General features: G+C 43.9%; 1 protein-coding gene and 1 non-coding gene across 2 annotated transcripts; one reads left to right on the top strand and one right to left on the bottom strand.

Annotated features, from left to right (window-relative positions):
- Positions 1-2,850: 2,850 nt before the first annotated feature.
- zgc:171566 lies at positions 2,851-13,088 on the bottom strand. Its single transcript, XM_061041338.1, has 9 exons — positions 12,713-13,088; positions 11,586-11,700; positions 9,640-9,690; positions 8,778-8,862; positions 8,560-8,698; positions 5,652-5,758; positions 5,483-5,573; positions 5,139-5,276; positions 2,851-4,251 (listed from the first exon to the last, which is right to left on the bottom strand). The coding sequence occupies exons 1-9, from the start codon at positions 12,807-12,809 to the stop codon at positions 4,130-4,132; spliced, it is 945 nt and encodes a 314-aa protein (XP_060897321.1). The 5' UTR covers positions 12,810-13,088; the 3' UTR covers positions 2,851-4,129.
- Positions 7,063-7,119, top strand: LOC132978272 (U7 small nuclear RNA). Its single transcript, XR_009673887.1, has one exon. It is a non-coding gene; the product is annotated as a U7 small nuclear RNA (small nuclear RNA).
- Positions 13,089-13,651: the final 563 nt, after the last annotated feature.

Below are 13,651 nucleotides of genomic sequence, written 5' to 3' on the forward strand. Positions count from 1 at the left end.
GTCTAGACAAGTCCTTATATCTACTGTCTCATGTCTGAATAGCAAGTCAACACACACACACACACTGTAACTAAGGATCAGTGGCCCTGGCTGCTACAGGATGTATAATGTGATGAGACACCTTCACAGGAATAAATATGAATTCACCATCTGTCTCTGTAAATAAAAGTTTCAGCTCATATAAATAAAAGTTGTTAATCAAAGTGGTGCATTCACTGATTTTTTTAAAGTGTAGGAAATGGCAGAGCTGTCTCTAAATGAGTCTAAACCATGCATCCATGCATCCGTTTTCCTCGCTTTTCCGGGGCTTGGTCGTTGTGGCAGCAGGCCCCAGCAACGTTTTTTCCCAGGCCAGACGGGAGATAAAATCCCTCCATGGGCGCTGGAGTCCCATCGATGGCGGTCTCCGTGCTGGAAATGCTGTCTCAGTCTAACTTTCAGTCAACCTAACGACAGGCTGAGCTGGAGCTGAGGCGGGATGAAATACCGTTACACCTATTTGGTTTTTTGAACCAGGCTGTAAACATGTTAATCTCTGCTGTAAAAACAGGCTTTTTAGAATGGGTGTGTATGTGACTTCCTGTGCTTCTGCAGCCAGCCTCTAGTGGACACTTGAGGAACTGCAGGATTTCTGCATTGGCTTCATTTTTCAACACTGGAGGTTGTCGCCCGCTCTAAATATTTAACGAGCACAGATTGTGGCATATGGATGGAGTATGACTGATTCGTTTTTACATCTCGGATTTTTTTTTTTTTTTACGGAAAGTGAAACCTTCAAGTCTGTATTTGATGTCGACGTTTACAGAAGTGCAATACAAATGTCATAATTTACTCGTTTTGTTTGTTCATGCCTTGTTGTGATTTCCTGTTTTATCCTCGCGTTTCTGTTTCCTACATTTCTGTTGATAATTCTGAATTCAGTTTTCAGTGTTTCCTGTTTTATTTTGTAGGTTTTTTTCCCCCTGTGTATCATGTAGTGTTTCTCCCTGCCTCTGGGTGTTTCCCTCCAGTTTTGATTTGCCCTCATTGTCCTCACCTGTGTCTTGTTAATCTCACCTGTGTGTGAGTAAGTATTTTGATCACTATAAGAAAAGCCACCTTTAGGCTGTACATCAGTAGACAATAACGACACATGCTGTTGGATGCATCAAATATAATTAGTTTGAGTTTCCAGCACTTTTAATGCTGAGCAGCATCAGCATACATTTGGTGGTATTATGGCGCCATCTAGTGGAGAGTTAATAACAGTGCTGGAAGGGAACTTTAAATTCAGAGAACAGGGGTGCAAACTCATCAGGGATGAAAAAGGTGACATAGATCCAAACCTCCGGGGGCATGCTCCCCTGGGAATGTTTTTTTTAAATATCTGCTTTAAAATGTGAATTTACCAAGCGGCAACCTCCAGTCTCGAAAAATGAAGCCAATGTAGTAAAAAGTAAAAAAAACTGCAGTTCGTCGAGTGTCCGCTTGAGGCTGGCTCTAGAAGCACTGGAAGTGCCATAAGCCCACAGCCAAAATAGCCCGTTTTTACCACAGGAATTAATTTTATATTTTTTAAATAATTTTAAAATATTTTTTTTATAACTCATCGGATTTTATTTTATTAAGGAAAACGGCTATGCCCATATACGGGTTGTGGCAGATTTGATGGACAGCTCTGCGCGTTGCATCTGTCTGTCAGGTCAGGAGCAGGTCAGGAGGCTAGGTAGCAGCTTGATCGAATTTACAGACGATTTTAGCATTCAGACCGACTAAAGAAGCAGTGCAAACAATAAGAAAAACACAATTGCTTGTCGATATCTATGTTCTGTTCTAACTGTTTTGAAAAACCTGTGCTCCCAACCTTGAGTGAGGGTTGAGAGTGAATTTGCAGAACAGGGCTGACTATGTTCCACTAAGGGGTGACGTGAAGGGCCGTCACTATGCAGGTAGCTCTCAGGGCAAGTGTCTGAGATAGCATCATAATACAGTCATCAAGTATGACAATATTTTCCTCTTCTATCATAAAATATGTAACATTATCAATATATTAACCTGATGTTTTGCTCCTGCGGATTTTAATTAAGTTTATATTCCCTCTGGCCTACCTTATTACATGTGTTGACACTGTCACACTTGCTGTCACTTTAATGTTGCCTGAGATAATAATGAACCAGAAAGCTGTATGAAGTTATCTTCAAGCTAGCACACATTTCTCTCAACAACTTTACCTATGGCTACCAAACGGTAAATATGATCAGACAGGATGTTTAACAGAAAGGCTGGCTTGCTAGCCAGACTTCGAATCTTTCCAGTGTTTTCACGGGAAAATAACGTTATGTAAATTAGCCATGTGTGGCACATTGCGACTCATTAAATCAGGTTTCATGCATCTTGATCGCGGCCGGCGAGAGGAGGGTCTGCGGTCTTCAAGGCGCAATGTTTACGTCCCTGTGATGTTTGGCCTGTATCATGACCTTTGAGCTAGGGACCCCTTTTTTGGATTTGTTGTAGCCCAGAACAGCCAGCATGAGGACAGGAAGGGGAGGGTCTCAAACGAGTGGAGAGGAAAGTAACACGCACAAAAAAACCAAAAGGAAATAAGAGAAAAAAAAATAAGACAAATAATCATATTCATTTTAGTAATAATTATAAAGTAGAGATGAAACTGTATATATGTTATTTTTTGTTTCCCTGTATGAGTAGTTATTAACACAAGTCCTGTCCTCATAAATGTCTCCATCTACTGGTGAAATAGCAGCATTGAAATCACTTCCTGTCAACAGAGCACAGCAGCACCAGAGAAGAAGAACTGAGTGGTGACTTTGATTTAAAGAGTCAGAAATAACATTGAAGATTGAGGATTCTCAGTTTGAGGAATAAAAAATGTTTAATTGCTGACAGAGACTCAGAAATACAATCATGAGACAGCTTTCAAAACGCTAACCAAGCTCAACGCGTTATGACATTAAAATCTGTGAAAAATATAATCTTGTTACATTTCCATTGGTCAGAGTCTAGAACACTGAATGACATGAAGACACGATTATTATTTCACACTCAGAACGCTGACCTAGTGTTGTAGTCAAGACCACATTACCCCGACACCAAGACATACCCGAGACCAGAGTGCTCCGAGATCGAGGCAAGACCAAGGCATTTAGGGATCAAGGCCGAGTCAAGACCAAGACCAAGGCCCCTGTCGAGACCGAGGCAAGACCAAGACCAAGGCCCCTGTCGAGACCGATGCAAGACCAAGACCAAGGCCCCTGTCGAGACCGAGGCAAGACCAAGACAGAGAAATGTAGGGATTGAGGGTGAGTCAAGACCAAGACCAAGCCCCTGCCGAGACCGAGGCAAGACCAAGACCAAGGCTTTTTAAAAACAGAGACCAAGTCAAGACCAAGACCAAGACCGAGGCATTTAGGGATCGGGGCCGAGTCAAGACCAAGACCCCTGCTGAGACCGAGGCAAGACCAAGACAAAGGCTTTTTAAAAACCAAGACCAAGAACAAGACCAAGGCAGGGCGAGACTGAGACAAGACCAAGACAGAGGCATTCAGGGATCGAGGCCGAGTCAAGACCAAGACATTTAGGGATCGAGGGCGGGTCAAGCCCAAGGCAGGGCGAGACCGAGACAAGACCCCTAACTATCAATGAAAAATCCTCATCTTGTGTTGAGGGGGCGTGTCTCTCACTTAGACCGTAACACTGGGAAGGTGGCAGACGTAACCGGGGGACAAAAACTAAACTTCAAATAAATTGAAGTTATTTGTTCTTTTAGAAAGAGAGTTTTCCTTCTAATCTCAGTGATGACCAGGAGAAATAGCCGATCAGTGGTGGTCTTGATTTTAAATCCAGAGTCCACCCAGTCTGAGACCGAGACAAGACCGAGTAAAAATGCTTTAGACTCCGAGACGAGACCTTCAGGAAGTGGTCTGGAGACCAAGACCGATCTCGAGGACTACAACACTAGTTCGACCTTCAGTGAGCAGCTGCTCGAACAATCGGTGTTGACTGTGTGAAACAATCCTCTGCACTTATGATCTGAATGTAAATATAATCTATATGCATGGTCATGAATTCATTCTGTCTGGATTTATTTCTATTAATTTGTTTTGAATATCCGTATTTCATCGCGACATGTTCGTCAATCGAAGTAATAGTTCTGCACGAACACGGCGTGGATCCCTCTGAAGACGGGGGAGAAGTTGTAGATCAGAGCTCGCTCTTCCTCCACAAGATTGGAGAATTGGTGCTGACTCTTCATCGCTGGGGGAGAGAAAGAAATCAATGTCAGAAATGAAGCCGCAATTGAAAAACACATTTGCACATTTCCTTTTTCCGTTTAAAGGTCACATATCCTCCTCTTCAACCAGTGTAAATAAGTCTCAGGGCTCCTCAAAACATGTGTGTGAAGTTTCTTGTTCTAAATCCACTCTGATCCTGTATTTGATCATGTCTATAAACCCCTCTATTTCAGCCCTGCTCAGAACAGACTGTTTCTGTGTCTGTACCTTTAAATATGTAAATGAGCTGTGTCTGACCACTCCCCCTCTCTGGAAGGGCTTGGGTGACTCGGGCTTTCTCGCTCCATGTCCTATTGTTTACGGTGAGAAGGCAGACTCAGAGGGCAGAACAAACACCTAGCTGTGGGAGTGTCACCCACCTGGGGGAGGGGCAACTGCCCTTTGTGATGTCATGAAGGGAAAATCTCCAAACGGCCTGTTTGAGCACACATTTTCTGAAAAGTGGAAGCAGGCAAAAGACGGCGAGGATGGACTTTTCTCATCATTGGGGGATTTGTAGACGGACTAGAGACACATATTCGAGTTAGAGAAACATGGGGAAGAGTGTTTTATATAATATGTGACCTTTAAAACTTAATATATTTTAAGTAGATGTGTGTTAAGACTAAAAGCTGAAGAGCCACAATTTAACCCACTATCTATACCACTTTTCCTGTTTGGGGTCGTGGGGGTTTGAGCCTATCCCAGCTGTCAGTGGACGAGAGGCATGGTTACACTCTGGACTGTTCACCAGCCAATCACAGCGCTGACATACAGAGACAGACAACCAGCAGCCTGCCTGTGGTCTCTCTGTTGAAAAGTGGCCATCCTAAAACATGTGATAAGTCATCAGAATGTGGGTAACGTTACCTTCAGAGACGAAGAAGCTGGCGGTGTAGAAGCTGGCCCTGACAGCAGACGTGGTGTGAACCATCCCCGGCTTATCGATCCACTCGAAGGGGCTCTTCTCCGGGTGCCACTGCACGGCGTAAAACGGGAAGTGTTTGGCTGAGGAAGACCAGAAAATCTCAGTCAGGACACAGAAACCTCTGCACATTTTGAATGTCACAAACACTGGGTCATCAATGCGCCATCTGGTGGACAGTTGGAAGCATGCAGTAGTCTCTTTTTGCCCTGACCCTTGCGGCATTTTAAAGTGAGCAATAACAATTGACTCACGCTCAGACGGTGATGTCATCAGTGATGAAAGTTACCTTCCATGGTGGAGATGAACTCTCTCACCCCGTCGTTGTTTGTGGACAGAACCCTGTAGAACTTCTTCAGCTTGTAGTTCCGGGTGTAGTTCTGTCGGTTCAACAGATAAAAATATTTCATATTAATGTTTCAGCCTTGAAAATGATTTACAGGTGGAGCATTAAATACCTGCACTGACAGACTCCAGCTGTGGAAGTTGGCCGTGATGTTTTCCTCGGACAGAGACTGCATCAGATCTTTGGGGAAACTCTGGAACAGACGGCTGGAGTTGGCCGCTGGAGGACAGATGGCAGAAAGGTTGAAGGTTCAGACGAGCGTTATACTTCCAGCGTCTTCATCATCAAATAAAAGAGGGATGCATGGTCATGTGTTTTCAAAGCTACTAGATCATTTTTCAGGAGTTTTCTGCAGGTGTGAAAGCACTTTTATATGTGGCCATGTTACAACTGTATCTGTCACAATGTGAAGCCGAGGAACAGGTGTTAAACTCATGCATGTTAATCCAAAACTATGATGTACTACAGGGGAGGAGGCTTTTTTTCTGCCTAGGTTTGACTTAAGAGGAACCAATCAGGGCAAGATTGATAATTGGAATCCACCCATTTTGTTCTATATGACACCACGACCGAGGGAGGTGTGAGTCATGTAGGAGTCACAGTTAGACCTGATGGAATAACAGGAACTTACACTCTTTTAACATTTTCAAGCAGGACTCCTAGTAAAGAGAGTCCCACCCAAAAATGTTAAAATATATTGGCTTTATTTAATTGGAGGATGACATTAAAATGAATGTTTGCGGGAGTGAGGGATGTCTCAGTTCTTGATGCAAATCGAGCAACACTGACACTGACCACCTACACCTCCCAGCGGGCACATATAGGAGTCAGGCTCGCTTTTTTGTGTGCACAACTTCTTCCGTATGTTCCTTGATTCTTATTCCCTTCCACCAGAGCTGTATAGAGAGATGTGAGGACACAAAGTGAAGGAGAGGAGGAGCTGCTCGGCCTTAACGCAGACAGAAATGCTCCGTTCCAGATGTGCTCTCCTTGTGATGTCACAGTGGGATTCTGTTAAAAAATAAATCCCCTCCCATGGTATCTCCACCCATGGACTCGACCCCCAGCCTAGAGCAAAACTTGAGCGCAGGTCCGCCATTTTTATTCTCACTAGCAAAGGAGTGATGTCTATGGGGGAAAACTCAGGGGGGTGTTCATTACATTTAAAGAGACACACACACCAAAACGGAGCGTTCTGAGAGAGCTGGTTTATACAGGGTTACAAACCTCATCTGGTGCTTGATTCATGTTATATTTTGACCAAAGCACAGCACAGATGTTGTCTAGCGGCTCTCTGATGTTGTCACATCCGGTCTCCTCACCCTACAACTCTACACTCCTCCTACTGTGTTATTTGGCTCAATAGATGTTGATTGTTGTGATTTTTTTCTACCTACACTGACTGAAGAGGAACCAATCAGGGTGAGTTTGAAGATTGGGATCCGCCCAATTGTTCCATCCGACACCACGATCGAGGGAGGTGTGAGCCGTGTAGGAGTCGCAGTTAAAGCCAATACAAAATCAGGAATAATTGCTCTTTAAATATTTTCAAGCAGGACTCCTATTAAAGGGAGTCCCACCCACATGTGTAAATTGAAACACAGAAAGTATGTGCTTAGATCAAAAAATTAACAAAAACACCTGCAGGGGTTGTGCTGCCTCTGTCTTACAATAACACAGCCACTGAAAAAGCCCATACTTAATAAGTGATCACCTGTAACCAATCTGGTCACATATAAGTCAGAGTGTGCACATATAGGGGTCAGGATTGCTTCTTGGTGTGCACAACCTCGAAGACAAAGTTAGAGTTAGAGGGGAAAGAGGTGGAGGAGCAAGAAGGGGAAGAGGACAAAATAGTGGAGGAGCAAGAAGAGACAGAAGTATCCTCTAGTGGACCCTCAAGAAACTGCAGTTTATTTTTTGCACTTCCACTTTTTTTTTTTTTACACAAGAGGTTGTCCCTAGTGATGTTACGTTTTGACACCGAGGCTTTGAAGTGTGTGTCGAGTAGGAGGGGCATTTCTAGCCGAGGCCCCGTATCGAGGCTCGTGTCATTTTCAGAGAAGCGCGTCATCGATGACAAACGAGGCCTCACTTCGAGGAGAACTACGTCATTGATTTGTTTGTGTTTCGGGTTGTGGATAAAAGGAAGCGAAACCCACTTGTCATGTCTCCTCGTGAGTTTGCGTTAGTTGGTTGTTGAGAGTTGGAGTTTTGGTTCTATTTTTTTCGAGAAATGGAGCCCGCGAGAAAGAGGAGAATGTCTCCTGTTTGGGAGCATTTTGAGTTATCATCTCCCAATAAGGTAAACGTTAAAACAAAACATTTATCTGCTGGTATCAGGAACCGAACCCGAGGTATGTTATAAAGTAATATCACGTGAACCATTATTGGTTGAAGTAGTACAATTTGCTATAACATGTCAGTAATGCAATGGCATGTGATGTGATCAATAATCATTTGGCTGCTCTAAATTGTTTTGACCAGTAGGTGTCACTAGTGTACACTGTGTTAAATGAGGCCTCGCATAATGAATCTATTTGCGATACAATTGGCTGGAAAGCCTCATTGCTTCACAAAGCCTCATTTCGCCATCACTAGTTGTCCCTTTTTGTGACACCATGAGTGATGGGGGTATGAGTACGGTATGGGATCACCCTTTAGTCCCTCACTTTGACAGGAATCAAAGCTCTTTGTTGAATTTTCCAGCAGGATTTCTATAACAGGAATTCCACTCTGAGTGTTAAAAGAAAACCTGACATTTCAGGATTATGACCCACAAGGCGAAGCAATGACCGACTATTGTATGTCCATAGGGACCTGTGTGTTGTTCCTGACCTGAAGGCTGTTTCAAACCTTGAAACTAAAGCGGTTTGTTATGCTGCCATATGTTCACCTGTGTTCATACTGCAGCATCTTAACACTTTTGCTTAGGTTGGATATTTTTTCTTTGTAGCCACGTCGTTACAGAGTGTTGTGTGAAAACATTGATACGCTGAGGATGAGTCAGACGAACTCACCTGCAGTGAAAGTGAGGGGCAGAGCCACAGACTTGGTATCGGTGAGCGTGAGCAGGTTTTTGTTGGCTGTGAGGACGCTGAGCTGCTGGAAGCCCTGACACGTGCCCCAGATCGGGAAGAAGTCCCCGGCATCGTTAGCCTTTAGAGAAGATGACAGAGAGGTAAACACATAACCCAATGACCCCCCCTCTGTGTCATCCTGCAGTCAAATGTCTTACCTTCAGAGCGAGGTTATAAAAGATCCGGGCCGCTCGACTGAACTGTGACGTCTGAATGTCTACATCTCCTCCCGGCAGCAGCAACCTGAGGAGAAACCAACGGGCCGAGGATAATGAGCACGCTGTCACAGAAGTCAGTAGTTAGGTATCCCTTCCAAATAATTACAAACTGTGAGTCAGAGATAATATTTTTAGTGTTCATCAGAATGTTTATGTTTATCCAACATGGTACGTAGCATGATTTGTGCAGACCAACTTTGTTGTGTACTTGAAAAGGAAACACAAGTTAGCATCTTATTCAGCATTTTGAGTTAGACTCTTTCTTGTTGTTTCTTGCTCACAAATATTCAAGTTTTAAAGGTCACATCTTATTCAAAATCCTCCAACACTAACATGTGTCTCTAGTCTGTCTGTAAACCCCCCAATGATGAGAAAAGTCCATCCTCTTCGTCTTCTGCCTGCTCCACTTTTCAGAAAATGTGTGCTCAAACAGGCCGTTTGGAGATTTTCCCTTCATGACATCACAACCCCCAGGTGGGTGACACTCCCACAGCTAGGTGTTTGTTCTACCCTCTGAGTCTGCCTTCTCATCGTAAACAATAGGACATGGAGCGAGAAAGCCAGAGTACACCCAAGCCCTTCCAGAGAGGGGGCGTGGTCAGACACAGCTCATTTACATATTTAAAGGTACAGACACAGAAGCAGCCTGTTCTGAGCAGGGCTGAAATAGAGGGGTTTATAGGCATGATCAAATACAGAATCAGAGTGGATTTAGAACAAGACACTTCACAAACATGTTTTGGGGAGGTTGATTTTTCTCTCCTATCACAAATCCGTTCACATGGCGTGCTGATGAACTCACCCGTTTATGGAGTAGAATATTTTGGTGTATTCTTCTTCTGTGCGGTTTATTCTGGTTCATAAAAAAAATAAAAATAAAAAAAAAGAGCACAAAGGGACAAAGATGAGTCAAACACACAACAACAAGAGTTGGAAAACAAAATGTTTAAAAAAAAAACTGAATCCACAAGCCCCGCCCACTTTTGAAAGGGTCATGTCCAGCACCATGAGTGAAACAGATGGGCGTCAGCTAGCTATCTGTTACCGAAGAGGTGTCAGCACTTCCCAAATAGTTTCAGAGTCACAGCTTTCTCAAAAAGGTAACATCAAATAAAATGAACCCAGTGACCTGTGGTTGACAAGCAAACACAGACATGGGTAAGAGACTGGAAGTCGATGGTCAACTTCAACAGGCTGTTCAGGAGGAAACTTTTACCTAGCACCTTGTGTGGCCAGCAGGTCTGCTGGTCTGTGACCTGCTGGTTGTGACTGAATCAGCTGAGAGGTGGACAGGGTGTGAGATCTTCAGTATGAATCATCAAACAGTCATTTTAAAAACAGTCAGGCAAATATCAAGATGCTGTTTAAAGATATGACTTTTACATCATCTCAGTACTCCCGTTTTTTAACTGCTCGTTTCAGAAACACCAGGCGGCCTTGAGAGCGGGAATGCTGTGAATCACACCGAGGTTAAAAACCATTGGAGCGCTGAATAGAGATGTAGACGAGCGGCTGTCACACCCAGAGAACAAACAATTTGGTTAAACAAAACCTGAGGTCAACAATGTTAAATTTTAATAGCAGACACTTTCATCCAAAGTGATGTACATCAGAGATTAAGGACAACAGTGACCCTTTCATACACCACCGAAGCAATGCAGGGTTGAGTGTCTTGCCCAAAGACACATTGGACATGTTGCTCAGCTGGGGATTGAACCCTTGACCTAGTGGTTGAGAGGCAATGACTCTACCAATTGAGCCACAGCTGCCCTGCACATCCAGTGACTTATTAGCATTGACCCTGCCTACATTAAAACACACTGAGCACGGTGAGTGTGAGGAGGCAGAGAGGGGAATAGACTTTTTAACACTTCCTGGTTCAGGACCAGATCTACTCTCTCAGAAAGAAAGAAACTGTTCAGAGATCAGCTGGAGAAACTCCCTTCACTCTGCACACTCTGTAAAATCTGGATAACTGACCAATCACAGGGCTGGGAGTCGGTGTCATTTCCTTGTGCGAGGTGCCAGCGGGCTACAGAGCTACGCTAATCCACTGTGTTCACAGACGTAGAAGTCTAGATGAGGTTTAACTCAGTGGAGTTTGATGATCAAAGAATCTGCTCATGTGTGATACATGCAGAAAATGATGAAAACATTCCCATGCACTGAGACATCCAATCACCCACACAAACTAAACAACAGTTTGCTGATTTTTTTTTTTATTTCTCGGAGGAATATTTCAACAAATGCAACAAAGACAACTTCACCAAGATGAAATCCTAAAAGAGTCAATAAAGATTTAGCAAACCTGCACCGCGCCTGAAACAGCTGTCAGTCAGATATAGGTCACAGTTTGAATGATCATGAAGTGAGGATTAAGGATTCTTTTGTTAATTTGTTCTTCATGGAAACGCCCATCACCAATGTGAAAACAAAAACAAGAGTGTGCTTACTCATCTGAGTTTGCACCACATGATGTAGTCTTACATCACTGAAGTTATTATCATGAAGAGCACAGTGAACTGCACACACTGATAAGAAGTAACTCAGGCACATGATTACACAAAGCTTATGTTAACGCTTAGCGTTCAGGAGATAACGTAAAGGAAAACTACAAGTTTTGTAACCTCAGAATGATTCTAATTCTAAGGAACTGCTTTCACACCTGTGAGGTTGTGAACAGCCAGATCAGGGTGAGTCATCCTAGAACTTTTCAGGAGTGCGTGTGTGAAAACAGCTTGAGTGTACCTGATGGGTACGACCCGGGCCCCCGCTCCCTCCAGGTATTTCACATAGGAGGCGGCGATGTACGAGGGGGCGGGAGCAGACTGGTCTCCTGGAAGGTTTTCTTGAGCCAACACACCTGGGGGGCAAAAAGCACACATCACAGATGAGATTAAGAAAGTACAAAGAGAGAGGGGGGGGGGGGGGGGGGGGGGCTGTAAAGATCCACACAGTCTCCCTCATGACAAAAGAGGTTTAATCCCCGACAGGTCCTGACGCGTCCTCTCCTCAGACATGCGTCTCCGATGAAGCGTGCATGTTTCGGTTTTTCATAGAAAGGTCTGGAACGTTACATCACAATTCACAGGACAAACTGTGCCAGCAAACGGTGCAAACTTCATATTCTATTATTCACTAATACAGGTTTCATAATGTGTGAGGATCATATATCAGGAAACTGATGCTTTCATTCTGCACATCAGGTCCAATTTCATCAAGAAATACGCCGAGAAAGAAAAGAAACACAGCAAACACCTGTATGAGGTAAGACTCAAAGGGTGCACTCAACTCTTAAGTTATCCCACCACAGATCATGAGTTTTTAAAAACTGCCTGTAAGTTCTGACCTCAGTGTGACTGCAGCAGGTTGACTCAACACAACATGTGTCATAGTTCATCTCGTTTAAATGTATTTTGTCTGTATTGTTGCTCTGTATCTTTGCTTATGTTTTGCTATTTTGTATCTATTTTGTCCGTTTTATTTATTTTTATTTTTTTGTTCTTTGTTTATTTGTTCTCGCTTTAGTTGTCATGTCTATGTCATGTCTATATATTCTTGTTTCATTTTGTTCACCTTATCACCAATACAAAAATGAACATTTGTATTTCACTTTCTGCAAAACACACGGAAGTATAAACAAGGAGCGGACCGTAAAACGTCACTGAAAACATTTGTGAAATACAATACATTTTAGTATTATTAAAGCACGTGCTTTGCATTGCGAAACCGCAGGGACTTGCGCGCGCACACACACACGCGCATACACCTGTTCTCGAACATTCTCCTTTCATGAAAATTGCATAAGAGCTGTCTTAATGTTTCTCCACGGACACACACACGCACAAACAGCCGTTCATCCCGCCGGTTCTTACCGATGATAGGTCGGTAGTTGAGCTGCTGGCCTCTCCCCGCAGCGCATGCCACGCAGGCGGTCAGCACCGCGAACACGGCTGCAGCCGGTGGACACATCCAAAACCCCGCACAGGTTTGTACTCAGAGCCGCTGAAGACGTCCGCTGCAGGCTGGGTCTGCAGGTTGTTAGAGATGATAATATAAAAATACCAACGCTCGTTAAAACAAAAAAAAAAGCGGATTGAATTTAAGAGAAAAAGGATCAGGATCCGGGCGCAGATGCTGCTTCCTGCGTGATGATGCTGCGGTCAGATCGTGATCCTCCTCTCCTGCTGTCCTCCTCTGATCTCTGTCTTCACCTCCGCGCCGGCCAACAGGAGTATCAAGTCAGTCACGTGGGGAACTCCCATCCATAGAGTAACACGTCATCTAGAAACGCCCCCTCCTATTCGCTCCTGTGAATTAGACATGCACGAGAAAGATGATGAGACTCTCCACGCTGATTGGTTCGTTTCAGCTCAGGTAGAATATTCCAGCTCTGCAATCTAAAGGGAGAGTGTTTTTGCTCCATTAAAAAAAGTAAAAGTGTCCTTAATGGCTGTGGAAAATTACTAGAAAAAATGTTTTTTCTTCCAAAAAAAGAAACAATCTCACATCCCCGATAAATGTAATACTAAAATCAAAAATCAGTAGAAGCAACGAGATCGAAAAGCGGCACCTGACACATGCCATGTCAGGTGTTGCTTCTCGATCTCGGCGTCTCTCAAAATCAGAGATCCAAGGCCCAACTCTGCATTGGTCAAGGCCACCGGGCACTCTCCTGTAAGGTGGCCTTGAAGGTCAACTGCAGAATCATATCCCTGAAGATGTAAAATGACCCCCCCCCCCCAACTGTGGTCAACCTCCAGCGCCGCTCCTTCACATTTGACTGCGAGGGGTTTTGGAGAAGAAAGTTACAA

Source organism: Labrus mixtus, chromosome 7, assembly GCF_963584025.1.
Source record: "Labrus mixtus chromosome 7, fLabMix1.1, whole genome shotgun sequence".
In the NCBI taxonomy this organism is placed as follows: domain Eukaryota; kingdom Metazoa; phylum Chordata; class Actinopteri; order Labriformes; family Labridae; genus Labrus; species Labrus mixtus.

Bases quoted from the DNA above. Each gene is read 5' to 3' on its own strand.
- zgc:171566 (XM_061041338.1), bottom strand. From the start codon at position 12,809: ATGTGTCCACCGGCTGCAGCCGTGTTCGCGGTGCTGACCGCCTGCGTG. The intron at 8,863-9,639 runs GTGAGTTCATCA...GTTTCTCCTCAG, and splicing joins ATATTCTACTCCATAAACGG to GTTGCTGCTGCCGGGAGGAG. The intron at 5,574-5,651 runs GTATTTAATGCT...TTGAACCGACAG, and splicing joins GCTGGAGTCTGTCAGTGCAG to AACTACACCCGGAACTACAA.